The 17,735-nt window shown below is 41.8% G+C and overlaps 1 protein-coding gene across 6 annotated transcripts in view; it reads left to right on the plus strand.

Annotated features, from left to right (window-relative positions):
* The first annotated feature begins 1,875 nt into the window (after nucleotides 1-1,875).
* Nucleotides 1,876-17,735, plus strand: part of MTCL3 (MTCL family member 3) — a 56,443-nt gene continuing 40,583 nt past the window's right edge. For all 6 annotated transcript variants that reach the window (XM_060115307.1, XM_060115313.1, XM_060115310.1 and 3 more), the window contains exons 1-4: nucleotides 1,876-2,582; nucleotides 4,483-5,687; nucleotides 6,156-6,380; nucleotides 8,173-8,331. In XM_060115307.1, coding sequence (XP_059971290.1) covers nucleotides 4,578-5,687; nucleotides 6,156-6,380; nucleotides 8,173-8,331 — 1,494 coding nt within the window. In that variant the 5' untranslated portion in view covers nucleotides 1,876-2,582; nucleotides 4,483-4,577. The remainder of the gene's footprint in view (nucleotides 2,583-4,482; nucleotides 5,688-6,155; nucleotides 6,381-8,172; nucleotides 8,332-17,735) is intronic.

Genomic DNA, 17,735 nt, shown 5'->3' on the forward strand with positions numbered 1-17,735 from the left:
GGACCAGCCCCTCCGCGGTATGTGGGATCTTCCCGGACCAGGGCACGAACCAGTGTCCCCTACATCGGCAGGCGGACTCTCAGCCACTGTGCCACCAGGGAAGCCCCTGACAAAAATCTTTGAATAATCATCTTTGGTGCTTGCTTAATTGGAGAAATATAATTTTAACTAGCAAATAAAATAAATAAGATAAATTTCCAATTCAAAAGTTCTTCTTATGGCATATTTACATGAGTAAAGAAGCATCCTAAATATTGCTCATACTTAATCTTTATTATTAAAAAGTTTTAAACCTTGAAATTGCATAATACTATATTATAAAATGACACACCTAAGCACATGATAATGTGCTTAAGAATGCATGATAATGAATTCTTGATTTTTATTAGACTTAAAGTTACTAATTGCATTGAAATAAATAATACTGCCTTAGGAAAAATTGAAGCATAGATGCCTGAACAGAGTACAAGTTCTTAAAGAAGCAGGACCAGGTAGGTTTTCTGTCCACAGACTATGTTTATAATATTATTTGATTTGTAAAGATTAACCTGAAAAATATTTTATACATTTTGGTTAAATGAATCTTAGTATTTCTTAAGGAAATCGCAACTCAAATTTGAGTACATAATGACAATTTATTATTTAGCATAAATTCCAAGTAAATTGTGATTACATTTTACTTTGCCTTTTTCTCTGTATTTTTGGTATGCTAGTCAAAGTCTGAGCTATTCATTATAGAGTCACAGACATCACATTTCCACTTTCCAAAAGTATTTAAAGGATTATATGGAAATTATCCCAATTCTCATCAATATGCTTAAGCCTTCCCAGACAGGAACTATTTCTTATCTTTGCATACCCAGGACCTTGGACAGTGCCAGGCATAAGCTAGGCATTTAACTATTTGGGAGCAGATAAGTACTTGAATGATTTTGTCCTGCTGCTATATTTGTCGTATATATTGCTGGAGATACTAATCACCAGGGCTTGAACATCTTTTTATTTTGCTGTAATGATATTGTTTGTATGCAAAACACTCCTAAATTGTGTTATTTCATTTTTAATGCAAGATATTACACTTGGAAAATAAAATCTGTTACACTAAAATTCATATTAATATAAAAAATTATTCAAGATACTGACCTCATTTTACATACAAAACCACAATATTAATTTACGAGAAATTTAAAATAAATAAAATACCCTTTCTAAAATAGTGTTTATTTTCATTCTTATCTTCAAGTTCACCAAGGAATTCTTAAAGGTAAGGAGAACTTCATACTTCCCTCCACACCACTCCCCCTCCCATCACCACCAAAAAATAAAAATAAACAAAACTAGAAGGGAAAAGAGAATTTTCCGGTCATTTAAAAATACTATTACTGTGAAGCAGTATGGATTCTTGTACATCGTAAAGGCACATATTCTGAATTCCCTTTTTCCCCTGAATTTCCTTTAAATGCCTATCTTATAATAAATACATTAGATTATTCCTGTTACCCGCATGCACTACTATAAAGATTATGGATCCTAGTAATTGTTCCTTGTATTCACAGTGGAAACTGGAACTTAATAAAGGAGAGAAGAAAATGTACCGAAGGCAAACCCAACTGTAAAGGATCGCTGTAAACCGGTATTTATTCGGTTTGTACTAAACTAGTCGTGGCATGACAAGAACCCTTTGTCTGTGGGACCGTTAGTCTGGCAACCATTTATCTACCCGTGGAAAGGACGTCTGAAGACTCCGCCCGGGCTGGGGGTGGGGAAGGCGCACCGCGTGGAGAGCTCGACTGAGAATTAAAGAGAGCGAACAAAGAGAACTCCCAGCAGGCGCCCGCCAGCGCCTTGCCACTGCATCAGGAGACGTCAGTCAAGCCCGGAAGGCTGTTGGAATCCGCCTCCCTGCGAAAAGCTCAAGTAAATAATTGACGGCGATTGACGCGGTCCAGGACAAAGCTTTGAGGAAAGCCAGTGCATCCGATTTCGAGCGGTTTGGGAATCTTCCGCCGAGTAAGGGGTATGCGAGTGCAGCGAGGACTGTGAGCCTGGCTACCGGTCTTCCATCGCGGGCGTGGTTCTGGCCTTTTTGTCTTCTTGCCGCCCGCCCCTCCGTCTCCGCACTCCGCCTTCTTCTCTTCCCTTTTGAAAGTAGCCTCTCTTTGGTTACTTCTACGCAGTCCTCCCTTGCAATCCCGCCCCCTCCCCTGCCCAGTCCGGTGAGGCCAGCTCACGAATATCAGTGCACTTCCCGGGGAGCGTCTGGCACGGCTTGGTACCTTGCGTGTTCGCCTGCTCAGAGCCGCAACTCCAGCCCAGCCGCGGGCCGCCAAGGAGTAATCCGCTCTTCCGGCCGCTGAGCCTCCACGTTAACGCCATTGTTTGGAGAAACAGAGCGGGTGTGGAGCTGGGGCGAACCGGTCCAAAGTCAAAAGTGCTCAGCCAGATAGTCGCATATATAAAACTAAGAAGTTAAACTCTCCTCGCCTCCGAAAAGACACAGTAAGAACCCTGAGGTCCCCGGAAGATCAGAAGGAAAGCGCTGTTGATTTGCTCCAGCTTCAAAACATCGCCTCTGCCAAGAAGTGAGCAGTTCTGGATTTTCTAAAGGGATGGGGAGGGTGAATGGGCAGAAAAAACTTGAGATTAAAATTGTTGGTTTAGGCCGTGCTGGGGTTGCTGGGTTGGCGAATTTCATAGGAGAAGCCTCAAAGAGACACAGCATCCTGGTACTTTGTGAGAACCACGTGACAGCAGCCAGGTACCTTTGATTGTGGGAGCCGAGTTCCTGGAACTCGAGCTTTCTCCTGCGGTAGAACTGTATGGGGGGCGAGTTAAGCGTTCTCTGGTGGCTCTCAGCTTCAGAGTGGTTCTGCCTAATTCAAAACAAAAATAAGTTTGCATTGGCAATATAACTTATTTGGGTGATCCCGGTTAGTGTGACCTGCCAGTGAACTAGACCAGATATTCTAGGAGCATGTTGCTCTGGGAGAACATGTAGAAAATAAGTTGATGGATGACTCCTCCCTCCCCCTCCCCATGTCTTCTTTGTTCACTATTATTTTCCAAATTGAGTTGGAAGGAGATACCAGAAAGAGAAAGGGAGGTGGAGGAGTCTTCCAGTAATATTTCTTTATAAAATGAGGGATTACTACACATTGACTAAGCTATGATACTTAGACAATAACAGGACTAATGTTAGTAAAGTAACTAGCAAGTATCTCCTCCCCTAATAGGATTTTTTTTTTAAGCAGAACTTTCTGCCTAGTCATGCCCTTTTCAGTCATGCCCTTAAGAGAGAAATTATATTTCTAAGGAAAAGGCACCTAACTGACTAGCTGACTAAGCAGCTGGATCACTAGGGAGAAAAAACCAGGAGGCAATGGGTTTTGAGTTGCTATTTTCCAGATTTTAAAAGCCAGTGATGGATTTATTTTGGAAAAAATACAAAACAGAAGTTGATCTTAACCACCGTGAGTGAGGATGCGCCAGCCTTCTTGGGTGCAGGGTGTGTCTTAGAACTTGGCTTCATGGAAAGGACTGGGCACTTTAAAAGTACACCTTTGCCTTAATAATGAAAATACTTTCTGTTTAGCAATTACACTTAAAACTAAAGCAATTCACAAGAACAATGAAATTTAGATAAGTGTAGAAAAAGTTATCACCTGTAATTTAAGAAATTGTGCAGAGCCACCAATAAATATTTCCAAATGATTTTTAATTTATTTCTCAAAACTAAAAAATAAATAAATTAAAAGAAAAAGAAAAATCCCTTCAGCGCTGCTAATGACTAAACCACATAGATGATTTTTAATGCCATATTTTCTTGAAACTGAAGTTGGCTTAAAGTCATTCATTTATATTTTCTTTTAGTTCTAGTCTAAAGGAAATTGGGTGTATTTCTCTCACAAAGTGCAACATTAAGGGCTAGAGCTGTTTGAGAAAAGTATCATTTATCCATAACAAGTGTTCTCTAAGGAAAACCCTTTCATAACCCTTTTCATCTAATTGACACTTGGGAATATCAATTAAAACTTTCTCCATGAAATAAGGCTTTGAAACGCAGATTTGATAGTGAGGAAACCAAAGCTGAAAAATCAGCGTATTGACAGTCCTAGCATTTGGACTTCTTTTCCTTCTGAAGCTTCTTGACCTTATCTTCTTAAACAAACAAACAAACAAACAAAAAACTCCCTTCCCATCAATTCCTTTCTGACTCCATCCTTGCCATAACCTGCTACCGTGAGAATGGGAGGTTCAGCAGCTTTCAGATCTTCATTTTACTGAGGTGGCGTGAGATGGAGATAGCGCCTCCGTGGGCAAAATGAGAATTGACGATTCTACATCCTAGTTCTAAAGTCTAGTCTTCTATTAAGCGCCGTCCAAATCTCATTTTCTAGGGCTTCTCTTGTTACGGAAAATCACTCTTTGCTCTGTAACAATGCAGACACGCTGTGTGCTTTCCTTCTTTTGTTTCTGTCCCAGATTAGAAAGGAAGGTTGCTGGCAGTGAGGAGGGAAGAGAGTGATCTGGTGATAGACTATTGTAAATCGCCTCTGATAGATTCTTCCTAGACCGCAATGAGTCAGCCGCCGACTGGGGGCGCTGCCCCTGCCACAGCCGCAGCTTCTGCCGCTACAGCTGCCACTGAGGCTCGCTTGCACCCGGAGGGCAGCAGCAGAAAGCAGCAGCGTGCTCAGTCACCCGCTAGACCGAGGGACAATTCGGTCCGACAGACCACCGTGGGCACCCGGTCCCCGGTAGGGGCTGGCACTAAACTCAATTCTATTCGACAGCAGCAGCTGCAGCAGCAGCAGGGCAACAAGACCGGGAGCCGCACGGCGCCTCCGGCCAGCGCCCGAGGAAGCGGAGGAGGGGCGGAGAAGGCCGCGCCCCTGGCGCCCAAGGGGGCCGCGCCGGGAGCTGTCCAGTCCTTGGCTGGTGCTGAAGCGGCCCCTGTGGCGACCCTGGCCCCGGTGGGTGTCAGGAGGCCTGGCGCGTCGGAGGAGCCGCCCCGGGAGCTAGAGCCCGCGTCCTCTAAACTCGGGGAACCCCCTCCGCTCGGAGAAGGAGGAGGAGGGGGTGGGGAAGGAGGAGGAGCCGGCAGCGGCTCTGGGGAAAGGGAGGGGGGCGCTCCGCAGCCGCCGCCGCCGCCGCCCAGGGGCTGGCGAGGGAAAAGCGTACGCGCTCAGCCGAGGGGCGGCAGCGGCGCGGAGGGGGCCTCCTCCTCGCCATCCACCTCCTCTGCGGGCAAAACCCCAGGCTCCGGCAGCAGAAACTCCGGGATTGGCGTTGTGGGGCCTGGCAGCGGTGGCGGAGGGAGCTACTGGAAAGAAGGATGTCTGCAGTCTGAGCTCATCCAGTTCCATCTCAAGAAAGAGCGGGCGGCGGCGGCGGCGGCCGCGGCCGCGGCTCAGATGCACTCTAAGAACGGCGGCGGCGGCACCAACCGCAGCTCTCCGGTCGCTGGCGCCCCTGCCATTTGTGAGCCCCTCGCACTCCCTCCCACCTCCCCAATGGCGGCGGCAGCAGAGGGCCCCCAACAGGGCGCAGAGGGCAGCGCGAGCGGCGGCGGCGGCATGCAGGCAGCGGCGCCCCCTTCGTCGCAGCCGCACCCGCAGCAGCTCCAGGAGCAGGAGGAAATGCAGGAGGAGATGGAGAAGCTGCGGGAGGAAAACGAGACTCTCAAGGTGAGGAGGGTGGGGGGGACGGGTTTGAGGAGGGGAGGTGTGGGCCTCGGAGCATTAGGGCGTGTCCCGGCGGGAGTGAGAGGCTGCTAACCTGTTAGGGAGCCTTCAAGAGGGAGGGGAACAGGAAATGAGGGGAGGGGGTCCCTAGGCCCTTTCCGGATCTAAAAGGGCTTGCGATCAGCAGCGTTAGGTTTTTATTGAGATCCAAATCTGGGCCTTCGTTTCTCCGATTATTATGGTTTGGCTCACTTTTTCACGGACAGAGCTGGAGTAGGAGAGCGAGGGAAGGCCTAAAGAAGGCCCGTTTTTTCCTAGTTTCTTCTCGTTCATTCAGCTCCGGGTCATTCCTGTCTCATGGAGAGGGAGCAGTAAAGCTGAGAATTTGGAGCTGGGATGGGGTGTAGACGGTGTATGTCCGAGGGGTGGGAGGCGAAGCTAATTTTGACCCGCGGCCTGTCACCGCCTCAGAACGAGATCGATGAACTGAGGACCGAGATGGACGAGATGAGGGACACTTTCTTCGAGGAGGATGCCTGTCAACTGCAGGAAATGCGCCACGAGTTGGAGAGAGCCAACAAAAACTGTCGGATCCTGCAGTACCGCCTCCGCAAAGCCGAGCGCAAAAGGCTCCGCTACGCGCAGACCGGGGAGATCGACGGGGAGCTGTTGCGCAGCCTGGAGCAGGACCTCAAGGTCTGAGGCGCCGGGGCCCGGGGGGCGCGCGGCAGGGGCGGTGGGTGGGGACTCCGGTCAAGGGCGCTTTGCGTTGAAAGGCCTTCAGTGGTGTTTGGCAAAGAGCTCTAGGGACACGGAGTTTCGCAGCGCCAATCACAGAATGTCAAGGTCTCGGAAAGGGAAGAGGAAGAACGGACAGGTGGGTCTGAAGAGTCCTGTATGGGGGGAGGGTCTTGCAGAGAGCGTGCTCTTCGGGCTCTTCTGGGAGCCACGGTGACGTTTACAGAGGTGGTGGGAGGAGGGCGCCTCCTTCCGCGGCGGAAACGGCGTGGCAGAGCTCAGGCCTTGATCTGACTTCCAGAGACTGTCCTCCAAGCGCAGGCCAGATGGAGTCAGGCCCTCTGGAGCAGCGCGGTGAAGACTCCTTTAGTGGAGTTGAAGCCCAGAATAGGAACAGCACTGGGAAGATATTAGAGTTAAAATTTCTCTCTGAAAGCCGCCCCCGTCCCCAACGCCTTCTTCCAGAACTCCTTCCTTTCTGTAATTACCACTTAGATAACTCCCAGAGAGGAAAACTGTCCAGCTTGTGGTCCCTTTTGGAAAAGTAAAGGGTGAGTGCGCTAAATGAAAGAACCATGTTCTTAGTGAGATTGCTTCTTCAGAGTCTCCCCCAGTGGAGAAATTTCAACTTTGAAGTGCGTTTTTTAGATAGGTGTGGTCTGTTCGTTCGGTTTCACTGTAGGCAGATTCACTGACAACGCAAATCAGATGTTATCTTCATGGTCTGGGACAGCAAACGAAATATAATTTTAATTGTATTAATTTCATGAAGATTCAAAAGCCGAGTGTAATTATCTTGTTTTTTTTTTTTTTTAAAGAAAGCCATGGGAAAACATTTTATGAAAGCCGTTGTATCATTTCTGACATTTGTTGAGTGTTGACTAGGCACCAGGCACTGTGGCAACCATTGTTACTCATATTATTATTTCATTTAGTTCTCAAGGAAAAAAACCTGTAAGGAAGGGATTATGAAGAGCATCATTTTACAGGTGCCCACGATTAACCTTTTATGGAAGTTAAGTGCCCAGCCCCTAGCCCTGGAACTTGGCTAGTAGTTGGTCAGGCTGGCTCCCCACCCAGTCCAAAACCACAGCCTGTGTCCTGAGCTACAGCACCAGACTGCCCCACTTTTCTTCCAAACCCTAAAATTTCTGAGGTAATCTTAAAACAGGAGGCAAAAATGCACACACTGATTTAAACAAACAAACAAAAGTCTCAAAGACTAAAATATTTCTTAAAACTAAGCACCTGGAATGATAGGATCAAAATTCAAGCCCCAGACCCTACCTGGGAATATTTTATTTTCTAGTCTTTAAAATAAGTGATAATGGAGGCATCTACCTCATAGTTTTGTTGTGGAATTAGAGATTTGTGAAATCTCTACACATGATAAAACACAATTGAACATTTATAACCATGATGTCATGTAGACATTAGGGGAACAGAGTGGAGAGCCAGACTACCTGGCCACTTGTTAGCTGTGTCACCTTGAACATATTACTTTACCTCCATGAGACTCAGTTTTCCTCATCTATAAAACAGGAATAATAATAGGATCTATTTCATGGGATTGTTGAGAGAGTTAAATGGTTTATGTAAGTAAAATGGCTTATATGTAATGCATCTGGAATGATGCCTGGCATATGGTAGACACTATATACATATTGGTTCTAGTACTTTTAATATAATTTTAGCCCATTTATTGTATTGTCTTTAATTACATTTTATTGTTAAAAACACTTTAATTTAGGTAGCAAAGGATGTATCTGTGAGACTTCACCATGAATTGGAAAATGTGGAAGAAAAACGAACAACAACAGAAGATGAAAATGAGAAACTGAGGCAACAGCTTATAGAAGTTGAGATAGCAAAGCAAGCTCTGCAGAATGAACTGGAAAAAATGAAGGAGGTTAGTAATCAGTTATCTCATGGCGTGCTATATATATTTAGCTCTTCATAGAGAGTACCAAAGACTAATATGACTGTTAATTCAATTTTTTATGATTATAGGACAGTTTGTTTTTCTCACCCAATATAGTAACAGATACATGATTTCATACTAATAAATAAGTAGCAAAGAAGAAATTCTGGCCTCCACCCTACCTCTGACTTGACATATATGAGCTGTGACGGTTGTTTCGTGTGTGATATCTAAATGGATGTTAATTAAATAAATTACACAGCTATACCAAACACACAGGATATCAGGAGTATGAAGGAATAAGCCTTCTGTTAGTTGAGGGGAAGCGCTAATCCTGTGAGATTACTACTGAGTTCATAGAAGCACAGACTTTTAGGATGAAAAAGACCATAAAGGCCATTCAATCTAATCTAATCATTGCTTGGTTCCTCCTTATAACAAAGCCCCAAATGGTCTAATATTTAGAACTTCACCAGTGACTAGCCCTTAAGATCATCTCCAGCAGCCAATTTTATCACAGCATAGCTCTGTTTAAGGTTTTCTTTGTTTTGAGTTGAAATCTATCTATTTGTAACTTTAATAAATTCATCTCAGTCCTACCCTTTCGGGTACAAGAGTCAGAGTTCTCTTCCACATCAGCTATTAGAAGATTCCTACCATGTTTCCCCTGAATCTTCTCAAAGCACAAAATCAGTATCCAAGAAAATAATGAGAATAAAAGAAACAGAAAGATGTATCAAGAAATAATTAGAACTAACACACCATTGTAGAGCAGTTATACTCCAATAAAGATGTTTAAAAAAATAGCTTTGTGATAAGTAATAGTTTGAATTAAAATAATATTCTTCCTTGAAAACTGCCTGAAAATGTACAGTACAACTTGTAAAAACCATTATTGAGAATTAGCAAATACACACGTGGTCCTCTGAATACTTCCTCTGCTTAAATATGCAGAATTTAAATGAAAATCCTAATCTTCCCATAGACTAACTGAGATATTGGCACGTTCCACTGCTGTGTTTATCTCGAAATGGTATAAAAATATAACTACCGTGTAACAGTGAAAATATCAGTTGTCAATTAAGAATGTGTGGCAGGAATTTGTAGAACACTGTTTCAGTGGGGTAAACTGTTCTGTGATCTAAGTTTCCACTTATTCTTATATTATCCTGAATTTAAACATTTTTAACATGACAGATTAGGGCAAAATCATTGTACTGGGGCTTCCCTGGTGGTGCAGTGGTTGGGAGTCTGACTGCCGATGCAGGGGACACGGGTTCGTGCCCCGGTCCAGGAAGATCCCACATGCTGCGGAGCGGCTAGGCCCGTGAGCCATGGCCGCTGAGCCTGCACATCCGGAGCCTGTGCTCCGCAACGGGAGAGGCCACAACAGTGAGAGGCCCGCGTACCGCCAAAAAAAAAAAAAAAAAAAATCATTGTTCTGATAGCTAATACCTAAGGGTGGCTGTGTGCTACAGCAGAAAAACATGGCGACTGGGAGCTGTGGGACTATCTTCACCAGTAACTAATCGGGTGACTTAAAAGTCCTTTAACTTCTGCTTGCCTCAGTGTATTCAGTTATAAAATGTTATTTTCAATGAATCTCCGCACCTCTTGCAGCTATCATGACTTTTATCATGAAGTCCAGGACATTACCATTAAAGAACAGCATAGATTTTATTCTAAAGTTGAGAGATCAAATATTAAATTAATATACATATAAGGATAGGTTTCTTCGATAATAATGTACAGTTGAAGTTTGTGAAAAATTGAAAGTTTGAAAAAATTAAGTAGATAGCTGTTATTTGGTGGGGCTGTCATAATGAATGCCAGGATGGGTTCATGCACACGTAGTGAGAATATAGAGTAGGCTATATACAGTATGGAGGAGGTTCTATGAGGCGTGAATCTCTACTACAGTTAATTGAGGATCACTGCCCTTTCTGAAGTCCTACTGCTGTGGGAACAGCCTTTATTTTCAAAGCTTTGAAAGCCCTGTGCTCTTCAGGAGAAAGGCATCTTCTCATGTCACTTTTAAAGTCTGGTACTTGGAGAAGCACTGCTGACAGTATTTGAGAAAAGAATGAACCAACAGAGGATCTTTAAAGATGGAAAAGGAAAAAAGAGTAGCAGTAACTGAGATGATGATGATGAGAACTGTTTGTTAGATCTTTTTCAGTTCAGAATCTCTTTGTGTTGTCTCATCCCTCACCCCAACCCAAGACTCTTAAAAGAAAATAATTTTCTTAGCTTTTATTGGCCTTTGCTCTAGGGGGCTGTTAACTGGCCTACTGCAATAGCACCATCTATCTTGGGACTTCTATTTTCTGTGCACTTGGCTAATATATCCTATCTATTACAATGAACTTTCATCCTAGAACACAAAAATAATTAGTACTATAAATTTCAACAGTAATGCCTCTTTTTAAAAAAAAAATTTTATGGAGTACATAGAGAATATATCTGTTTACTCAGACTCTCTGTACAGGCAGAACACTTTAAACAAATGCTTGTCCTGACTGTTTACAACTACCTACTTATTTTCTTATATAAAATAAAGAGCTGATTGTAACCATACTTGGTTTTGATAGGGCATGTTTAAGTGCAAAAAGAAATACTGAGTGATAAATCAGCAAAGCAGCAGCCCAAAACACAGTTTAAATGGGGGAATTTCTTTGGCATTCAAGTATTTCCCCCTGGTTCTGGTAGTTAACTTATAATTTGAAAAATGGAACAGTAATCATTGATTTTTTTTTTTTTTTTTTTTTTTTTTTTTTTTTTTTTTTTTTTTTGCTGTACGCGGGCCTCTCACTGCTGTGGCCTCTCCCGTTGCGGAGCACAGGCTCCGCGGCCATGGCTCGCGGGCCCAGCCGCTCCGCGGCATGTGGGATCTTCCGGGATCGGGGCACGAACCCGTGTCCCCTGCATCGGCAGGCGGACTCTCAACCACTGCGCCACCATGGAAGCCCATATATTTTTGATGAAATTACCATAAATATTTTGAAATGCATCAATTAAACACTATGACTTTAGTCACATCTTCTCAGAGGCAGTGGTTTGTTGAATAACATAGGCAGAAATAAAAGAAACTAAATTAAAAGCAAAGAATAATGTGCCAGGTAAGCATGGAAAAGCTTGTCTTCCAGGTTACCAATTGTTGGGTTTTTAAAGATATATTGATTTTGGAATTATAAACCTTATTGGATTTTTTAAACGAAATTACATATGCAATTATATGCACTTTGAAGTGAATCCCAAGACTCATTTGGGTAAATGGCACTTTTCTTTTACCCTGATGCCGAGTTCCCAGTAAAAATGAAGTAGTACACAGATCAGAAAATCCCTGTTGGTGGCTTATTTTGTGAAAAATATTGATTTTTTTATTATAAACCTCAAATTTCTGGGTTTTGTTTTATATAAAAGTACACATCAGCATTACACACCCTGTACAATGGATCAGATTTCAGTTCTTTTCTTGGCTGGAATTTCAAACTTTATATTCTTGAAACAGTAAGGCACTGTACAAATGATGTATTCTTACAATAATGGACTAAGCACCTCCCATTGAGTACACATGCAGTTCCCATGGCTTCATAGAACTTGTTTAATAAATGATAAATGTATTTTGAAATGGTTGTTGCACTTGCTGATAAACCATATCCATGGGAGCTAAGTCTCTCACCCTGGACTCTGCCAGTTTAACAGAGGACCTGGGGCTTTAGGCCGAACTTTGAGTGATTTGCCCCTGAAAGCTGAGCAGCTGACCTGTGTTTCGGTATCTTCATGGAAGCATGTTACCACGTAGTTATTGAAGAGTGGTTTACTTCTCTGACTTCTCTATCCAACCTACTTTAAAAAGGGGTTTGAAATGGTTCTTGGTAAATCATAACCATTGAAATAAGGGTTTAAAACTTTGGTCACAGAAGAATTCTGGGAACATGAAGGAAAACTTAGTCCAGGGGATGTACACTGTTAATCTAAGTTTAGTAGCAGTCAAGTCAGGGAGAGAAATATTGAATGAAATTCTTACCTAGCTGTGACCTAATATGGAGGTAACACCAGGTTTCATGAGAGGTCTCCAGAATAACCATGAAGAAAATCAATTATAGTATAGCAGAATGTTGACAATTATAAACAGACTTTATGTGATGATGGATGGCAACCAATGGATGGATGAGCCTTTGTAAAAAGTGTCAGTTCTCACCTATACACTTAATAAATTAGGAATTTAAATTTTGTAGAAAATAAAGTGAAGACACTTTGTCATTAGCTGTGAATTTGAGGGTGACTTATTAAAAATCACATATGTCATGGAGTCTAGAAACTGGCTTTGAAGTCTCACCTCTCATTCCCTGTTATGTTGAGCAAATAATGTGAAATTTTTAGGCCTCAGTTTCTTTATCCATAAATGCAGAAATTAAACTGAATGCTCTCAAAGGTCTCTATGAAAATGTCATTTTCGACATTATCAGTTATCCATCTCTGTGCTTCCTGAAAGTTCTATTCATAGTCAGGATGCCACTTCATATCACTACTATTATTTTATTACTGTAATTTTTGTATATTCAATCAACAGGTATTTATTGAACAGTAATTTATTATCTGCTAGAATGTGGCCATATGGATACCATGGAGGCTACAGATATACAGATATCAGGGGATTTCCCTGGTGGTCCAGTGGTTAAGACTCTGCGCTTCCGCTGTAGTGGAATATATACACTGGGCAGAATATATACACTGGGCAGTGTATACACACACACACACACACACACACACAGAGATATCAGAATGTTGCGTTAAACTGAGAGTTTGCACTCACTGAGGGCTCTGCTGAAGGGTTTTCAACCACAGAGACCAAGACCTACAACACTCTCTGGTTGTTGCTACTATTCAGCATTCAAGGACCTGGTTTAGTGTAGAAATCAGAACTGAAGACCCGATGTGCAGGGCTGAGAATAAGTGAAGCTTTCTGAATAATCTGAGCCCCACTTTGTAAGTAGTCTTAGTTCTCCAACCCAGGAGGCCAATAAGACATCATGATGACCAAAGAATTCACCATCTTTTCCAATAAGAAATAAACCAGAGTATTGAATGATGGTACCTAGACATTCTAAGTTGTGCGGAAAGTCTCTGAGGTGAGCTCTTTAAACGTATAATTCTCTGCAGTGAAATCTGCCCCCGGAAGGCTGCCAGGTTCTCACTCTATGGTGTGTGGCACAAGTTAATGAGTGCTGGTCATCAGTTAAACATCCAAACATTTGTCTTTAGCTATTATTAAAATAATATGAGACTTCTCCGATGTTTTTTGAAGGTGAAAGTCTTTATGTTTCCAAGAGCATAATAAGAATCTTTTTGAGGTCCTTTGGCCTTTGTTGTGTGTGTGACATACAAAAACCTCATGTAGAGCCAGCCCCCATTAAACAACCTAGTCCCTTCCTTACTCAGGGGTGTAGTTGTGACCTAACTTGTCCCTGTGGTGCTTTTAGGCTTTGGGGCAGTAATTGTCAACACTGTTCTCTACCACTGCCTTCTACCCATGGCCACCCTTGGCCTCCTGAGAACGGCCCTGCCTCTAGCAGTGGCAGAAAATAGCATCTACTCTCTGTCTCAGCCTTTTCCATGAGGCTAAAATCCCAAGACTTTGATCTGACTTTAATTTAGCAAATATTTTTAAACAAACATTTACTGAGTATGTGTATAGTGTGTATAAGGGAATAACAGTTAATGTCGCCATGAGAGTAGTAGTCTTTCCTATCAGAAAGTTAATTACTTTCTGATAGAAAAGACAACCTTGTAGAGGTTGTATTTGACAGCAAAGTATTTGCTGAATACTGAATACTGAGTACTGAATACTTTGATGTTCACTGTCTCAGTGTGGTGAACACTGAAGACAGGGCCCTACCTATTTTGATCACTGTGGCACCTTCAGCATCCAGTTCAGTGCCTGGCTTGTAGTCAGTTAGACCATACATTCTGTAATGTTATAACAACTTCAATTTCATATTTAATTTGTCTAGAACATTTTCCTGCACTAGAGTGTAAATTCCCTGAGGTTAAGGACTAAGTCTGTCTTATTCATCATTGTATCCACAACAACTTGAAGTTGTTGACAAAATTTGACAAACAATAAATAATTTTGAATGAGAGAGCGAATGGAAATTAGGAGAGGTGTTTCAGGCCCTATTTTGCAGAGAGAACAAAAAATGTGACTCAGAATCAGGGCTCTTTCCATGGTGCTGAGGCTGTACAAATATGATGAGAAGGAAGAAGATGACTAACTCCAGCCTCACCCCACTTCCAGAATTAGAGGTCTCTTGAGATTTTGCTGCCTCCTAGAAATTTCCACGCTTCTACCTTGCTTCTTGCAAACCCCAGTTATTCTCCAGAAGCAGCAACTCTTCCCCGAAACAAGATCTCATAGACTTCTTGGGAGGGGGAATGAGGACGGGAGTTCAAAAACAAGAGGGCAGCTCTGATATCCTGGGTATCAGTTCTGCAGTTTAACTTCTGTGTTCTTTGGTGAGAAAGTGTGAACTGCATGTTTAGAGAATGGGAGAAGGCTGCAGATCCTTTCACTCCCCAAAACTATCTAAATTTGCTTTAAATTTTCAATGTTTGGGACAGTCAATTCAGCAGTTAATTTGGCTGGGGAGATGTGGAAAATTACCCCAGGGCTGCAGTTGTTCAATAGCTACCAGTGTTGAGTACTAATTATAAGCCAGTCACTTTATGTATCGTGTTGTTAATAGTTTCATTTTAGAGCTGAACACTCAATGCTCAGAAAGCAGGCCAGGTCCACACTAGTCCATCTGCCTCCAAGCCCATGGTCTCCACTAGCCAGCTTGGCCTCACTGCAGGGACTCAGGCTGCCCCTTCCGTCTTCTTCCTGACCCACACATGACCTGCCCTCGGTAGGGACCTCAGTACTCCTAGAATCTTTAAGTTCTGTACCTGTAGCACACATTTAAGGATTGCTCTGGGCAGGCTTTGAGAGAATACTTCCAAGCTGTGTCTATAGGAAAAATCTATTTTATCTCACAAAAAGGGAATCTTTGGAGGAAAAAAAACCAAAAACAACTGAGAACATAAAGCTAGAAAAATGTTTTCAGGTCTGTTGCTCCTGGCTCTTCTTTTTACAGATTTTATACCTGTGTTACTTCAGATAGGTTATTTAATGGTTGATTCTCAATTTAATCACCTCTTAAAGGAAAATAAATATTTTCCCTATCCAGTCTATTCACAAGGATAACAGGAGGTAACATGGGTGAAAGTGCTTGAAAAACTGTAAGGTATGATGATATAGACATCCGATTTTGTTGTTGTTAGTATAATAATATAATATGTGATAATAATATTATTATTATCACATAGCTCTAGATTAGCTGATTAAGACAACTCCTAGAAAGAAATTTTAAGTCCATGAGGTTGAAACTTTAGATCTACCTAGGGCGCTTGTTCTTTTATATAGGCCTTTGAAACACTTTTGCTTTCTCTTTTCCCACGAATGTCTGCTACTTTCTGAAGTTCCCCCTTACATCTAGCTTCACTATGGAACCATTCTAACTTCTGTCTGTCCTAAGATATGAGGCATGGGGCATGTCCTTAGTCCTTGCTGCTTCACCATCCATTAGCTCACATTTGCAATGGTTTTGGGGACGTGCTTACAATGAGGCTGCACTGTCTGCCCCTGCATCCATCAAAGGGGCTAACAGCACTAATTTGTCTGGATAAATGTTTCTGTCCTACCTTTGCTGCCCTATAAACATTCTTCTTAAAAAGCAACATCTTAGCATGGAGGAGAGGGCTCTTGTATTCAAGCACAAGATACTTTAGATTGTTTTGTAGCTTTTGTTGACTCCACAGCTAAATTCTGTGCTCTCTGCATTTAATAACCATATTTCATTTAATTCACACACACACACCGTTATACATACAAAAACTATCAATAAATGCACAGGCAAGAGAAGCAGTGTTTCAGAAGACATGATTGCTGTCAGAAGAGCCCAGCTTTAGCTCCCAAAATTAGAATTTACTTGGTTTCTCTGTTTTCCAATACTTGTGTTACGTTTGAGTAAATATAACAAGCAATTTCACTGTATATTAGGAAGTATTTTCCAAATTTAAAATTCAGTCATATATTGAATATTTTATACTTGATTACATTTTAATGGAAATACAGTCACTTATTTGATGTCTGTTCTGATTCCATTTTTACATTTCAGGGTCAGTTAAAGTGATCTTTATCCAGATGGTAAATGACATTTGAAGATGACATTTAAAGATGTCATTTAGCTGCTCTCCTGACATTTTCCATTTTATACTTATATATTTTACTTAATGGAGCCATCTATATTCAGCATGACAACTCAGAAGCGCTTAAAATTAAAAATTCAAAGTGTTCTATATTCATCTTCTGGCTAGCTCAGTTATTTCTAATTTGTCTAGCCAATCAATCAAAGTGGTAAATAAAATTAAGTACATTATTTTTTCTTTCATTCACAAAGTAAACATTCTTACATTGGCCAAGAGCCTTGAGTAATAGTAGAAATAATTAGACAGCCCAACTGATTATTGCATTCAAGTGCATAATGAGTAACTAATATGTTGGTATCTGATTATATCCACTGCCTCCTTGCACATGGAAGAAAGGGTTTTCATAGAACTTTATGAAACGGTAGCCATCTGTTTGTATTTAGGAGGATCTGTTATATGGAAAGTATTGTCCTTCAAGGATAAAATGCAATTATCAAATTCATTTACTTAGAGATAAGGCTAAATTAGAATAATTATGTTCTACAGTGATTCAGAAGATAAATTTTTAAAAAGTTTTAAAGATATTTTAAAGATATTTTTAATTCTACTAGTGTTAACTTTGAGGGTTTTTTTTTTTTAATACATAGCAAACAGCTTTAATACAACCAGTTAGCATTTGGTTGACTTCACATAGGAACGCAGAATGAAATTTTTGAGTCAAAATTTTTTCTTCTCATATTATATATTTTTTTCCATTAGCTTCTGGCATTTGTTTTGCAGTGGAGAAGCGTGTGATTGGTCTGACTTTGAGTCCTTTGTATATCAAATTATTTTCTCTCTGCATGTTTATGGATATTTTTCTTTACCCTTTGTATAAATCAGTGTCCTTCAGTAGGAAGTAAAATTCACCCTAGATGGCTCAAATGAATAGGATTACTCACAGTGGTGCAGGTAGGATTAAGGGAACAAACTCTTAATTTGAGCTGGTGAGGCATTCAGAGAAGACTAGCAACAACACTTGGAAGCCATCAATACCTCTAGAAATGAGGACATTGCTGAGGAAACGGTGTTACAGGAGCCAGTGAAAACTGGAACTGTGGAGAGGATCCACCTAGTGGGAGCTGTCATCTGGAGGGGTC

The sequence above is a fragment of the Mesoplodon densirostris genome, chromosome 12 (genome assembly GCF_025265405.1).
Source record: "Mesoplodon densirostris isolate mMesDen1 chromosome 12, mMesDen1 primary haplotype, whole genome shotgun sequence".
Lineage (NCBI taxonomy): Eukaryota > Metazoa > Chordata > Mammalia > Artiodactyla > Ziphiidae > Mesoplodon > Mesoplodon densirostris.